This window comes from Enhydra lutris, unplaced genomic scaffold (genome assembly GCF_002288905.1).
Source record: "Enhydra lutris kenyoni isolate GAN:26980312 unplaced genomic scaffold, ASM228890v2 scaffoldscaffold51, whole genome shotgun sequence".
NCBI classification, from domain to species: domain Eukaryota; kingdom Metazoa; phylum Chordata; class Mammalia; order Carnivora; family Mustelidae; genus Enhydra; species Enhydra lutris.
Genome location: NW_019154135.1, coordinates 1,639,787 through 1,654,701, shown reverse-complemented (window position 1 = coordinate 1,654,701; position 14,915 = coordinate 1,639,787). Strand labels below are relative to the sequence as shown.

The following is a 14,915-nucleotide window of genomic DNA, read 5'->3' as shown; positions in this document are numbered from 1 at the left end:
TCTCTGTCAAATAAATAATAAAAATCTTAAAAAAAAAAAAAACCCACTAACTCAAAAAGATATGCAACCCTATGTTCATAGCAGCATTATTCACAATAGCCAAGTATGGAAATACCTGTGCCCATTGATGCATGCATCCATCAATAAAGTTGTAGTATATATACACAACAGAATACTATTAAGCCATAAAAAATAAGGAAATCCTACCATTTGTGACAACATGGATGGACTTTGAAAGCATTATGTTAAATGAGATAAGTCAGACAAAGACAAATATTGTACGATCTCACTTATATGTGGAATTTAAAAAAATAAAAAACAAATGAACTCACAGAATAAGAGATCAGACTTGTGGTTACCAGAGGTGGAGGGTGCAGGCGGAGGGAACTGGAGGAAGGTGGTCAAAAGGTGTAACATATAACACTGCTATATGTTATATAGAAAATTTTTTAAGAAAGCAAATACTAAAAGATCTCATCATAAGAAGAATTTTTTTTCCTTTTTTCTTTTCTTCTGTCTTTTCCTTTATCATATCTCCATGAGAGGACAGATGTTAGCTGAACCTACTGTGGTAATAATGTGGTAACGATGTACGTAAATCAAACCATCATGCCATGTGCCTCAAACTTATACAATGATGTATGTTGATTATTTCTCAATACAATTAGGAAAAAAATTTGTGTTATAGCAACAAATCATGAGAGGCAAAATAAGTTACTGAACAGCAGATTCATTTAATTTCCAATTGTATTCTAGAATAAAACTTTAGTCACCTAGGTCTTGCTTCAAAGGAGAAGTTTAAAATCATCAAAATATATGGTGTTTTTTTCTGGACATCTACTTCAAGTCATATGTTTGTGTTAGATTCTGTAACTATAGAGTTACAGAAAAATTTTCCTTAGCAAAAAAAGCAACTGACAATGTAGACAGAACTCAGAAAATCCATCAATGATTAAATGGCACAAAATAGTATCATTTAAAAATCTCATAATATAAGGCCTGATTAAATATTGGTATCAGAAACTAATCATTATGAGGTGCCTGGATGGCTCAATCGTTAAGTGTATGCCTTTCACTCGGGTCACGATCCCAGGGTCCTGGGATGGACCCCAGCTTCGGACTCCCTGCTTGGTGGGGAGCCTGCTTCTCCCTCTCCCAGCCCCCTGCTTGTGTTCCTCTCTCACTGTGTCTCTCTCTGTGTCAAATAAATAAATAAATAAAAATCTTTTTAAAAAAGAAACTAATCACTATATAAGTAATTACAATTAAAAACTGGCCCCCAAGAAGAGACTATTTGTGAATATGGGTTAGACTTAAAATTCTAATAATCTAAATAATATAATTAATCTAAATAATATAATTAACCTATTAGCCCATTAAACTTTACCACTAAAACTGATCAGGAAAAGCAGACATAACCTTTTGGAAAGCAAAACAGAGGCCAAAGAATAGACTCATTTATTAAAAAAATAAAAATAATAACAACAACTTCCCAAGAGAAAAAACAGAACACAGGCCAGAGGAGAAAAGAAGCATTAGTTCCAGGGGTACCTGGGTGGCTCAGTCCATTAAGCGTCTACCTTTGGCTCAGGTCATGATCCCAGGGTCCTGGGATTGAACCCCGTGTCCTGTCAGACTCCCTGCTCAGCTGAGAGTCTGCTTCTCCCTCTCCCTTCCTACCCTCCCCCACTCGTTCGCTCCCACTCTCTCTCTCAAATAAATAAATAAATAAATAAATAAAATCTGAACAAAAAAAGAAGACACATTATCTCTAACTGGAGATGAACCAATAACAAAACAAAGAAATCATGGTAAGCATCAAATGGAATAGCATGCTCAAAATAAAAGGGGAAAAAGTGAACTATACGATCCCAAAAAGGCACTCTTCCAGGAATAAACCAGTAAGAGGCTTCACGGCAGGTGTGAATCTGGATCTTCAGGATCAGACAGGACCTCTCGGAGTAAAGAGAAAGTCCAGCCACTTCTACTCTCCTGAAGCTTTCAATACACTAATTTTCTTAAAATAAAGCAACGTCAAGGTAGGGCTAAAATTAGGTAATTTTACGTGTTTACATTCATCTCTCAAAGTGGAAATAATGTCAGGAATCTTAATTGGAGGCCTATATGGTTTTCCTACCCAGGGCTTTAGAGAGGATCAGTGGTCCCTGAAAAGAATCAGCATGGACAAGAAATAAAGGCTAAAGGTCACCAACTGGGAAAACTGACAGTTGAAAGATGTTTTATTGGACGGACCCACACAAAATTTAAAGTTTTTAATTAGCTGCCATGATTTCAAAGTCTGGAGATCTCATATAAAATTTCAGACTGCTTTTCTTTTTTTTTTTTAATAGATTTTATTTATTTATTTGACAGACAGAGATCACAAGTAGGCAGAGAAGCAGGCAGAGAGAGAGGGGGAAGCAGGCTCCCTGCTGAGCAGAGAGCCCGATATGGGGCTTGATCCCAGGACCCTGGGATCACGACCCGAGCCAAAGGCAGAGGCTTTAGCCCACTGAGCCACCCAGGCGCCCCCAGACCGCTCTTCTTAAAAGATATTTTGACACATTCAATCCATTCAGCAAATATTTATTGAGCACCTACTACGTCACAGACAGTGCTCCAGGCAGAGTAGAAACAGCAGTGAACAAAGGACCGCACACACCTCTGCCCTCATATTCCTGCCTAAGGAATCATTTGCTGCCCTCCCTAGTCCACGTTGCCCAGCTAAGTAACTACAGAAAGAAGAGAAAGAAAATCTACGGGCTCTTTGATTACAAAAGTAAGAACAGTCTAAGTCCCAAATCAGAAAGCTATAACCTGGGTGGCTCAGTCGGTTAAGTGTCTGCTTCAGCTCAGGTCATGATCCCAGGGTCCCGGGATTGAGCTCTGCATCAGCTCCCTGCTCAGTGGGGACTCTGCTTCTCCCTCTCCCTCTGCCTCTCCCCCTGCTATGTTCGTTCGCTCTCAAATAAATAAAAAAATTTTTTTAAAAAGGAAGGAGGGAAGGAAAGAAGGTAGCAAGCAAGCAAGCGGGAAGGAAGGAGTAGAGGAGTGGCCTGAGAAAAGACTAATTCTCTCCTGAACTTTGAAAATCCTGCCAAATTACTCTTCCTCAGATCTGTGTTGACTAACTATCTCAAAACCCGAAACAGTTAAACACATAATAGGAACATTAAAATGTATCATGCGGGGCGCCTGGGTGGCTCAGTTGTTAAGCGGCTGCCTTCAGCTCAGGTCATGATCCTGGGGTCCTGGGATCCAGCCCTGCGTTGGGCTCTCTGCTCAGTGGGGAGCCTGCTTCTTCCTCTCCCACTCCCCCTGCTTGTGTTCTCTCTCTCTCTCTCTCTCTCTCTCACTCTCTCCTCTCTTACTCTGTGTCAAATAAATAAATAAAATCTTTAAAAATAAATTAATTAATTAAATAAAATGCATCACGCAGAAGGATTAAGGGAAAGAGACCAATCAGGAAAAAAACAATGAACAACGACCTACTAGGAACAAAGCTCAATCCCAAGTGTATGGCTATGGGATGTAAAGGCCTAGACAAAGGAAGGTACTCCCTACTGAAGAAAGGAAAACGTACAAAGGAGAAATAAGGCCTACATAAAGAGGGAATGATGATCTCTAAAATTAATATAAACATAAACATTGAGATTAGTGATCAACTGAAATAGCAAGAGAAAGTAGACCTGATGCTCTGTCTAGGACGGGAAGACCCAATGGCTGAAAGGAGAAAGTGCCGTGGTATTGAATTTGCATAATAACATGGAAATCAAAGTTTTATGAAACCTGGAAAAGACAAAAAGGGTATTCAACCAGAAAGCAAACATTATTCAGCACGCATCCCACAATAACCAAATGTGATGAACATCAGTGACCAGGTAAATGAAGCTTTCGTTACATCTGGAAAGCAGGGTTCACCAGACTCTTCCACCATCCGGAGCCTGATAAACACAGGGTCAAATAAATACGATATAATAATAACAGAGTATTCCCCATGCTGATCAGAGAATCTTCTGCTGATTGCTTTGGCCTCCTAAGAAATCTAATAAGCAGAAAGTTGAATCTTCTACACCATGTCTTCTACTTTATAGTGTTTAATCACTTCTGGGAAATTAATAAGGTGATGTAATTATAAACTAGTCTTTTATGAGTCTTGCAGATATACTCATACTATTAAGGCTAGGCCATTTTCACTAATTTGGTAATTCTGTTCCAATCCATAAGGATCCAACTTGAAGAATAAATAATAATGCTAAGTTTTGAAACCTTCCAAAACGAGCTCCTTATAGGATGATACGGAGGACATGAAGAAGATGGACTCTGCCCTTTAAGTGCTTATAGGAGAGAAAGAGCATACAATAATTTCTTTCAATAGTAAGTACTGAAATAACTTTCAATAATAGCATGAGCTAAACACCCAAATACTAAGAAGGCACCAAATAAAAGTGAGAATTGTATACACCGAATAGATTTATTTGGTGGACCAAGAGGAAAGGAAAAATGGGAAAGATGTGATGAAAAACAAACCCAAAGAACTGATCTCAGTTTCAGTGTTCCTCTCTCAAAATGCTTACAATTATAAAATGAGAAAATGTTTCTTTTATTAAAAACAGAAAAGAATGACTTATATTGGAGTATCTGGGTTCCTTTTGGAAGGACACAGATTCCTTTTCCTTCTCCTCTTCCTGTGTGTCCTGCTTCTTCCATTTTACCCTCCCCTCCTCCTGGCCTTCCCTCCATCCCCCAGCAAGGAAGGGTGGTCAAGCCAGCTCTAAAGTCAGTCTCAACGGTAGGCTTGTGGGGGGCTATGGAGGGCCGGACCAGGGTGAGTGCGTGGATATTCCTGATCAGCTGTGTGACTTTGGACAAACTGCTTTATGTCTCTGTTTCTCTGTATTTATAATCTTAGAATAATACAGGGTCAGCCCATAAGGTTGTAGCAGAGATTAAATAAATTAATACAGGCCTCGTGTTAAGACCTGTGCCTGTCACTGCAAGTCTAGCATCACTGTCGCTGCATGGTGCATCTCAGTCTCTACTGGAGGTTTTCAGGTATGTGTGAAGGGCCTGGCTAAAGCCTTAAAACCTGGCACTTATAAAAAGTAAGAGAAGGGGCACCTGGGTGGCTCAGTCGTGAAGCGTCTGCCTTCGGCTCAGGTCATGATCCCAGTATCCTGGGATCGAGCCCCGCATCGGGCTCCCCACTTGGTGGGAAGGCTGCTTCTCCCTCTCCCACTCCCCTCCCCCTGCATGTGTTCCCTCTCTTGCTGTGTCTCTCTGTTAAATAAATAAAATATTTTTTAAAAATGAGTAAGAAGAAATCACTAGTATGGGTTCAGAGGAAAGTAAGGAATGGAGAGGAAAAAAAATAATCATTTCATTTTAATTCTCCCGTCATCCCATATACAGACATACAGTTATTTTTTTAAAAAACAGCTAAAAACTGTAGTAGTTTGGGGAGCTTGGCTGGCTCTGTTGGAGGAGCATGTGACTTTTGATCTCAGGGTTATGAGTTCAAGCCCCACGTTGGGTGGAGATTACTTAAAAATAAAATCTTTAAAAAAGAAAAATTTGTATTAGTTTCTATGTTTTAAAGAGAGCAATAGCTTTACCTGGTCTTTCCACTTTTATAACTTCTGCTCCAAGATCTCCTAAATTCATAGTAGCAAAAGGTCCCGCCAGTACTCTACAATATTAACAATGATAAATAATTACCACCTTGCAGATTTTTATATTAATTCTTAATAGCTCACTAACATAGATAAACTCATATAATTATAGTAAGAATTAAAATTATTAAAACTGTTCAAAAATAGCAATTTGGCACTATGTATTCAGAGCTTTAAAATGTATATTCCCAGGGCACGTGGGAGCTCAGTTTTAAGCATGTGCCTTTGGCTCAGGTCGTGATCCCAGAGTCCTGAGATTGAGCCTCGCATTGGGCTCCCTGCTCGGTGGGAAGCCTGCTTCTCCCTCTCCCACTCTCCCTGCTTGTGTTCCTTCTCTCATTGTGTCTCTGTCAAATAAATAAATAAAAACTTTAAAAAGAAAAAAAAAGTATATTCCCGTGGGGTGCCTGGGTGACGCAGTTAAGCATCTGCCTTCAGCTCAGGTCATGATATTGGGGTCATGAGCTCAGGGTCCTGGAACCGAGCCCCTCAGCGGGAAGCCTGCTTTTCCTTCCGCCTCTCCTCCATCATGAGCACCCGTGCTATCTCTCAAATAAATAAATAAAATCTTTCAAAAAAAGTATATTCCCATTGATTCATGAAGTAATTCCACTTCCAGAATTCTATGCTAAGGAAGAAATTCTAAGATTTCCTGAGGCAAGGATTTATGAAAAAGGAAACTTAATTTGTAATTGTGAAATATTAGGGGAAGAGTAATTTTATGACAACTATATAATAAAGTATCATCTCACATTTTTCTGGAATTTTGAATGACACAGAAAAACACTCAAAATACAAGATTGTCTTTTAAATGTGGGCAAAACTGTAATTTCAATTTTTTTAAAGATTTTTTTTTTAAGATTTTATTTATTTATTTAAGAGAGAGACAGTGAGAGAGAGCATGAGCGAGGAGAAGGTCAGAGGGAGAAGCAGACTCCCCATGGAGCTGGGAGCCCGATGTGGGACTCGATCCCGGGACCCCGGGATCATGACCTGAGCCGAAGGCAGTCGTCCAACCAACTGAGCCACCCAGGCGTCCCTAAAGATTTTATTTTTTGAGAGAGCATGAGCAAGGGTAGGGGCAGAGGGAGAGGGAGAAGCAGCTGAGCAACTGAGCCAAAGGCAGATGCTCAACCGGCTGAGCCACCCAGATGCCCCCAAGACTATAATTTCAATATGGTTCCAATTTTTGTTTTTAAAAGTTATATATAAATATGCAGATTGGAAAAAATGCACAAATATACTTATTGCTCTTAGAATTATGAAATATAAAAAATTTTCTGTTTTCCTTTCTAAAACTTTGATAGTAAGCAATATAATTCAAAAAATAAATGTATTTTTTTTTTGAAAGAAGGGAAAACTTCAATCACCAAAACACAGAAAAACCAATACAAACCTTGTTAGATCCAGAATTTTTACACCCTCCAAGGGCTTCATATTGTCAGTATCTGGCAAAACACAGAAAATACTTTAAGAGTACTGATTACTAATTTTCAGGAGGAAGAATACAGAATTCTTCGTATTGTGTTTTAAGTAATCTGTATCACTACCAAAAACATATGTTTTCCTTCACAATATTTCTGCTTTCTATGTAACACAGAAACCTTGACCTGATTCAGTGAAGTCAACCTGTAAAAATTACAAGGGCTGATACACAGTTAATGAAGTCCACAGTTTGTCTAATGAAAAGTAATAATAATAATGAATAATTATTATAATAATGAAAAATAAAAATACTGGGGGAGGAACATCCGGCTGAACACAAAGGATTTTTAGGGCACTATGCTAATATGCTAATGAATTGTTGAGCACTACATCAAAAACTAATGACATGCTATATGTTGGCTAACTGAACATAATATATATATATTATATATAATATATATATATATATGATGTAACAAACTGAAACAAACATACCACTCTGGTGGGAGGATACTGATAAGGGGGGATGTGTGATCGCAAGGGACATATGGGAATTCTCTGTACCTTCCTCTCAATTCTGCTGTAAACCTGAAACTGCTGTAAAAAATAATAATAATAAAAAAGTCTTAAAAAATAAATAAATACTGAACTAAACAACAAAAAAGGAACAACAAAGACCTCCACATACCTGTTCCATATTAAGACAGGGAGACAATATGAATTTTTTAAAAGTTTATTAAACAATTTAATAAACAGAAGTTTATTAAACAATCAAATGTGTATGTCCTTTTTCTCTTCACCCACCAGCTATAAAAATAAGTAGATAGGTCAACAATTATATCACTAATTCACTAAAAACATTGAACATCAACATTAAATCACAACATTAAATTCTTGCCAAATGGTTTACAAAGTTTATATCATAATGAGTGATACCAAGCTGAATTATTGGGAGAAAATGATGAACTACTGGTTCAGTACATTTTTAAATCAGACTATTTTTTAGAGCAGTTTTAGATTTGGGCAGTACAACTGAGCAGAAAGTACCAAGAATTCCCACGTACCTCTTTTCCCACAAATGCACAACCTCCCCCACTTTGAACATCCCTCACCAGAGAGACACATTTGTTACAGCTGATGAAGATACACTGAAGGGTCCCTATCACTTAATTTACAGTTCACTCTTGGTCTTGTACATTTTATGGACTTAGATGAACACATAATGGAATGTACCAAACATTATTATATACAGAATCGTTTCACTGCCCTAAAAGTCCTCTGTGCTATGACTACTCATCCATTCCTCCCCTCAAAACTCCAGAACCCAATCTTTTTACTGTATCCACAATCTGCCTTTTCCAGAACATGATATAGTTGGAATCATATAGCATGTAGCCTTTTCAGATTGGCTTCTTCATGTGTTTAAGTTTCCTCTATGGCTCAACAGATCATTTCTTTTCAGTGCTGAATAATACTCCGTTACCTTGATACTACCAGTTTATTTATCCATCCACCTACTAAAGGACACCTTCATTGTTTTCAAGGTTTGACAGTTACGAAGTAAGCTGCTAAAATGTTGTATGCACATTTCTGTGTGGACTTAAGTGTTCTCTTTTTTTTTTTAATTTTTTATTTCTTTTCAGCGTAACAGTATTCATTGTTTTTGCACCACACCCAGTGCTCCATGCAATCCGTGCCCTCTCCAATACCCACCACCTGGTTCCCCCAACCTGCCACCCCCCGCCCCTTCAAAACCCTCAGATTGTTTTTCAGAGTCCATAGTCTCTCATGGTTCATCTCCCCTTCCAATTTCCCTCAACTCCCTTCTCCTCTCCATCTCCCCTTGTCCTCCATGCTATTTGTTATGCTCCACAAATAAGTGAGACCATATGATAATTGACTCTCTCTGCTTGACTTATTTCACTCAGCATAATCTCTTCTAGTCCCGTCCATGTTGCTTCTTAAGTTTTCAACTCATTTGGGTTAACTATCAAGGAGTACCAATTACTGAATAGTATGGTGAGAGTATGTTTAGTTTTCCACTCCATCTTCCAAAGGAGCTGTACCATGTTGCATTCCCACCAGCAATGAATGAGAATTCCTTAGTTCAACACAATTTTTAAAAAAATCTCAATGCAGCTCCGTCACCAGTGGAAGTTAGAGGAGTCACACATTTACACATACACCATTACAGTCTTGAGAATTATCACAGTGGCACAATCATTCTTAGCTAGGAGGGTCCCCAGGCCACACTGCTCTAGGAAGAAATAAGCAAAGGGCATTTTGTCCTTGAAACCAGCCAATGTATTCTTTTACAATAAAAAATTGCTATTGCAGCAGTAGGAAATATGTGAAGTCTATGTGACTGGTGCATTATTTTTTGGAAACACACGTATGTAGGAAACTAAATTATACGCAGAAGATAAACTGATGAGCAGAGGATCAGAAAAAGGGAAGTAACTACAACAATGTTCAATGTGGTAACTGTTACAGCAGTGGCCTCCATGAATCACATTTCCAGATATCCACACGCTTGTACATTCTCCTTCCATGCTGACTCTGGGCTTGGACAACTGCCTTGCTTTAAGCCAAGGGAACATTACACAGTAGGGCTTGACTTTTTGGAACACCTCCACCTTCAGATGAAAAAGCAGAGGACGAAAGAACAAATGGAGAGAGGCTTAGCCATCCCAGTCTGTAGCTGTCCCAGGTGAGGTCCAAACCTGTGGGTGAAGCCATCTTAAAACACTCAGATCCAGGGGGCGCCTTGGGTGGCTCAGTGGGTTAAAGCCTCTGCCTTCAGCTCAGGTCATGATCTCAGGGTCCTGGGATCGAGCCCCACATTGGGCTCTCTGCTCTTCGGGGAGCCTGCTTCCTCCTCTCTCTCTGCCTACCTCTTTGTCTGCCTGTGATCTCTATCTGTTAAATAAATAAATAAAGTCTTAAAAAAAAAAAAAAAAACCCACTCAGATCCAGCCAAGTGAGTGAGTTCAGGTGAGTCTAGCAGGACACTCACAGAACTCTGAGAAAAAATAAGCCACTGTTGTTCTAAGCCATTCAGTTTTGAAGTGGTCTGTTGTAGAGCAATAGATAAACAGATACAATGGCTATGGCTGAGCAGTCCTTTCAAAATGTAAAACATATGTCATGCCCCTGCTCGAAATCCTCTAATGGCTTTTTACCAAACTTAGAATGAAACCCAGCATCTTCCCAAAGCCGCGGATGCCGCTTGCTCTAGCCCTCTGCTACCTCTCCGGCCATGACCCCATCCCTCCTGCCCAGGCTTCCCCAGCTATATTAGCCTTCTTGCAGTTCCTTGAACAGACTGAGCATATTTCTGTTTTAGGGCCTATGGCAGAAACAGAGCTGGACCACCAAGATTCCCCTTCAAAGAAAGGAATTTCTGCCCAACCTACAAGAAGCATGGTCAACTTACAGCTCCAGCATTTGTTTCCTCAAGGTCCACCTTTCCTCACTCAGCTGAGAGCACCCTGTTCTCAGGACAGTCCCTGGTCAAATGACTGAGCAAAGGTGGGCAGAAAGGCCTGTTCGTTTCCTCCACCCACTGCAGCTCTCCTTGGTGTACTGAATTTGACAGGTGCGTGCAAGTCTGATGGCTCATCTGCCCAATCCTATTTCTTTCCTTTCCCTTTCACGGGTGTTACTCCCCAATAAATCCTTTGTCCTTCCAACTCTGTCTCAACATCTGCTTTCTGGAGAATCCGAGATGTGACAGGACCTTTGCACCTGCTATTCTCTGTCTTGGAACTTTTTTCCTCCACACATTTGCATGTTTTGCTTACTTGACTCAAATTTCTGCTCAAACACCGCACTCTCAGAGAAACCTTGCCTGATCATCCGATCTCAAACAGCACCCCTCTGGATCTCAGTACGCTTTAGTTTTCTTTATAACACCTACCATTACTTCACATTACCTGATGTGTTTATTTATTGTACTGTATTTTCCACCAGAACGTAACCTCAGTGAAGGCAGGACTTGTCTGTCTTGTATCTCCTGCTAGAACAGTGGCTGGCATACAGTAGGCATTCACTAACAATTAGCTGAAGGGTCACACGGGGAAGCGGTGAGGGAGGGAGGAAGAACTCACATACTTAATAATTCATATGATCATTGCAATGGACTGAATGTTTGTGTCCCCCCAAAACTCGTAAGTTGAAATACTAGCCCCCGAAGTTATAATATTAGGAAGTGGGACCTTTAAGGGTGGAACCATCATGAGTGGAATTAGTACCCTTATACAATGAGCCCCAAAGAACTTCCTTGCCCCCCTTCCACCATGTGAGGACATAGCAAGGAGTAAGCAGCCCCCAACCCGGAAGAGAATTTCACCAGAATCCAACCATGCCGGCACTCTGATCTCACATTTCTAGCCTCCAGAACCATAAGAAACAAATTTCTATTGTATATAATAAGTCTGTGATATTCTATTATAGCAGCCCAAACTTACTAAGATCATTAAAAGAGACCAGAATCTTCAAAGTCAGATAGCAGATTTTTCTCTATCCTGTAGAGAGCTTGAATATGGTGGAAAAAGACACAGTTAGGGGCACTTGAGTGGCTCAGTTGGTTAAGCTTCCAACTCTTGATTTCGGCTCACATCATGATCTCAGGGTGGTGAGATCAAGCCCCACGTCAGGCTCTGTGCTCAGTGGGAAGTAGGCTTGAGATTCTCTCTCTCTTTGCCCCTCACCCTGCCCTTGTGTTCTCTCTCTCTCAAATAAATAAGTAAATCTTTAAAAAAAAAAAAAAAAAAAAGACACAGTTAAAGACATAGTGAAAATGCTCTGCCAAAGAACTCAGTGGGCATTTGGAGATAAAGGTAAGCAGCCTGAATGGAAAGGAAAATCAGACAGAGAGAGGAAGCTGAGGAAAAATGACAGAAGAAAAACTACCTAGGAAAAATTTCCATTAACAAGACAGCTCAAAGACCTTTTATTTAATATATTACAAGAGTTAGTATTAGATTTTACATAGTATGTGATACCTACCCAAAATTACCAAATTAATTCAGTAAAGCCTAGCACAAACCCAAATACCTTATATGAGTGGTTCTTGGGAAGATTTTAAGAGGAGGGTGAGTTGGAGCTGTGGCAGAGTGAGTAGAATAGGTACACAAGGTAGGACATGAGTAAAAGCTCCCATTAAACAACCTTTGTCCCTACTATGTGCTAATCATTCTATGAAGATACAACATGAGAGGCATCATATCCCTTCCTCCTCCTATTTCATGATCTACCGGGGAAAACCAAAAGATAGAATTACTATTATGATTAAGAGTACCATCATAGGTCCAAATTGTTACTCTATTTAGTACTTATGACCTTGTTCTACCTTGATTTCCCTATTTGTAAAACTGGGAAAATACTGGGGCCTATCTCAGAAGGATACTAAAAAATTAAATGAAACCTTGCCTTACAAGCATTTAGCCATGGTGCTCAATAAATGTCAGCTCGTGTCAGTATCATTTCTACCTTCTCCCCAAACCTGTCTTGCGTTTCTTGAATCAGTAAATGGCACTCCTACCCACTTGGTTACCCAAGTCAAAAACCCAAACAAAATTTTTCAACCCTCTCTCTTTGTGCACCCCTTAAATTTAATAAAGAACCACTCATTGCATAGTCTTTCTCAAAAATATCTCTTGGCTCGCTTCTCTTCTCTCATCCCCACTGCCACCATTGTAGCTCACATCACCATCAACTCTCTCCTGAGTTACTCTAAAAACCTACTAAATCTTCTGCCAGGCTTCAATCTTGGCTCTCTTCAAAACAACATCCATAGGGGCACCTGGGTAGCTCAGTTGGTTAAGCATACAACTCTTGATCTCAGCTCAGGTCTTGATCTCAGGGCCATGAGTTCACACCCCTTGCTGGACTCCACACTGGGCATGGAGCCTACATTAAAAAGAGAAGAGAAGGGGCACCTGGGTGGCTCAGTGGGTTAAAGCCTCTGCCTTCAGTTCGGGTCATGATCCCAGGGTCCTGGGATCGAGCCCCACGTCGGGCTCTCTGCTCCGCAGGGAGCCTGTTTCCTCCCCTCTCTCTCTCTGCCTGCCTCTCTGCCTACTTGTGATCTCTCTCTCTGTCAAATAAATAAAATCTTTAAAAAAAAAAAAAAAAAGAGAAGAGAAGGGGTGCCTGGGTGGCTCAGTGGGTTAAAGCCTCTGCCTTCGGCTCAGGTCATGATCCCGGGGTCCTGGGATCGAGCCCTGCATCAGGCTCTCTGCTCAGCGGGGAGCCTGCTTCCCTTCCTCTCTCTCTGCCTGCCTCTCTGCCTAATTGTGATCTCTGTCTGTCAAATAAGTAAATAAAAAATCTTTAAAAAAAAAAAGAGAGAGAGAGAGGAGAGGAGGAACAGAAGAGAAAGAACACAAGAAAGAAAAGGAAAAGAAAAGGCACCCTCCATAATGCTGTCAGAATTATTTTTCAAAATGCAAATTGGCCCAATCTTTTCAACCATATTTGTTTCTCATTCTTCTCTTCCTTATCTCAGTTAATGGCATCATCAACTGCTCTAAGATAGAATTTAGAACCTTCCCAGGAATGTCTTCTTCTTCACTCCCCACATTCAATCAGCCATCAATTTTCTGTTAAATCTGCTTGATTCTTCCCCAGTTCCCTGGTACTCCCTCTGCTCAGGCCTTCATCATTTCTTGTCCCAACTGCCTGCAAAAGCATCTTAACCTATTTCTGCCTAACCTCCGTCCCCACCAATCCATTCTCAACACTGCTTCCAGAGGAATCTTCCAAAATGAAGAACCCATTATGCCACTTTCTTGTTCATTCACACATTCACTCATGGTCCTTTCCCTCATGAAGCTTACAGTCTATTTTCCTCCTAAAACTGCAAACGAGACTATTGTTCATGGTTTCACCCCTGTCCACCTTTTCAATTTCAATCTGCAAAAAAAGAAATGTCTTACCAGTCATACTTCTTTCAAATCGCTCACATTTCCAGGCTGCTGTATGTGCTCTTTCCTCTGACTCTAATAATCCTCTGCGCTGTCTCACCTACGCAAGTCCTTCCATCTTTCCTAAGTCAACATCCTTAGAAGGCATTCCTGCTCATGACAGCATCCTGAGCAAGTCTCTGTCAATAGCACTCTTCTGAATTATGACTTACTAGTCAGTCCTAACCAGATGATAAAGTCTTGAGAAAAGAGACTTTCATTCTGTATTTCCAATATCAAACACTAGCACTTGAAAAGTAGTAAGAACTCAATAAATATTTATGGAAGGAAAGACAGGACGGAATGGAAGAAAAAATGTCCTCACATTTTGCCACAATGTATTAGTAGACTGGCATAACGGAACACTGTAAAAAATATTATGTAGGCCCACTGCAGCAATGATAAGTAGGGCTTCTTGGTGCCCCTGATGGATGCTGCAGTGTTTTATAACCTAATCTCAGAAGCAACATATTATCACTTCTGCCATATGCGATTAGTCACACAGGCCAACTGGTGCAGAGTTAGGGAGTGTTCACACAAGGGGGTATGAGGAAAAAAGGATCATTACAGCCATCTTGGAAACTGGGCAATACACTCAAAGTGGTTTTAGTTTGCATTTCCACGATGACAAGTGATGTTGAGCACATTTTCATATGCTTATTTGCCATTATCATGTCTTTTTTTTTACTAAACATCTACTTGAAACTTTTGTCCATTTTCAATTCAGTTCCCTTAATGAGTGTATACACCATGACTTCAAGCACCCTTCCCATCCTTGTCACTCAACACACTGCAACATAAATATCAAGCTTTTTGGAGAGGGCTGTCTGTTTTGTCCCCTACAAAATTA

At 40.2% G+C, this 14,915-nt stretch overlaps 1 protein-coding gene across 2 annotated transcripts in view; it reads right to left on the bottom strand.

The window, feature by feature from the left end:
* The window catches only part of LOC111157075 (succinyl-CoA:glutarate-CoA transferase), a 775,701-nt gene that overhangs the window by 741,273 nt on the left and 19,513 nt on the right, over positions 1 to 14,915 (bottom strand). For both annotated transcript variants that reach the window (XM_022518296.1, XM_022518298.1), the window contains exons 2-3: positions 7,069 to 7,120; positions 5,616 to 5,689 (exon numbers count right to left, since the gene is read on the bottom strand). In XM_022518296.1, the coding sequence (XP_022374004.1) occupies positions 5,616 to 5,689; positions 7,069 to 7,120 (126 nt within the window). The remainder of the gene's footprint in view (positions 1 to 5,615; positions 5,690 to 7,068; positions 7,121 to 14,915) is intronic.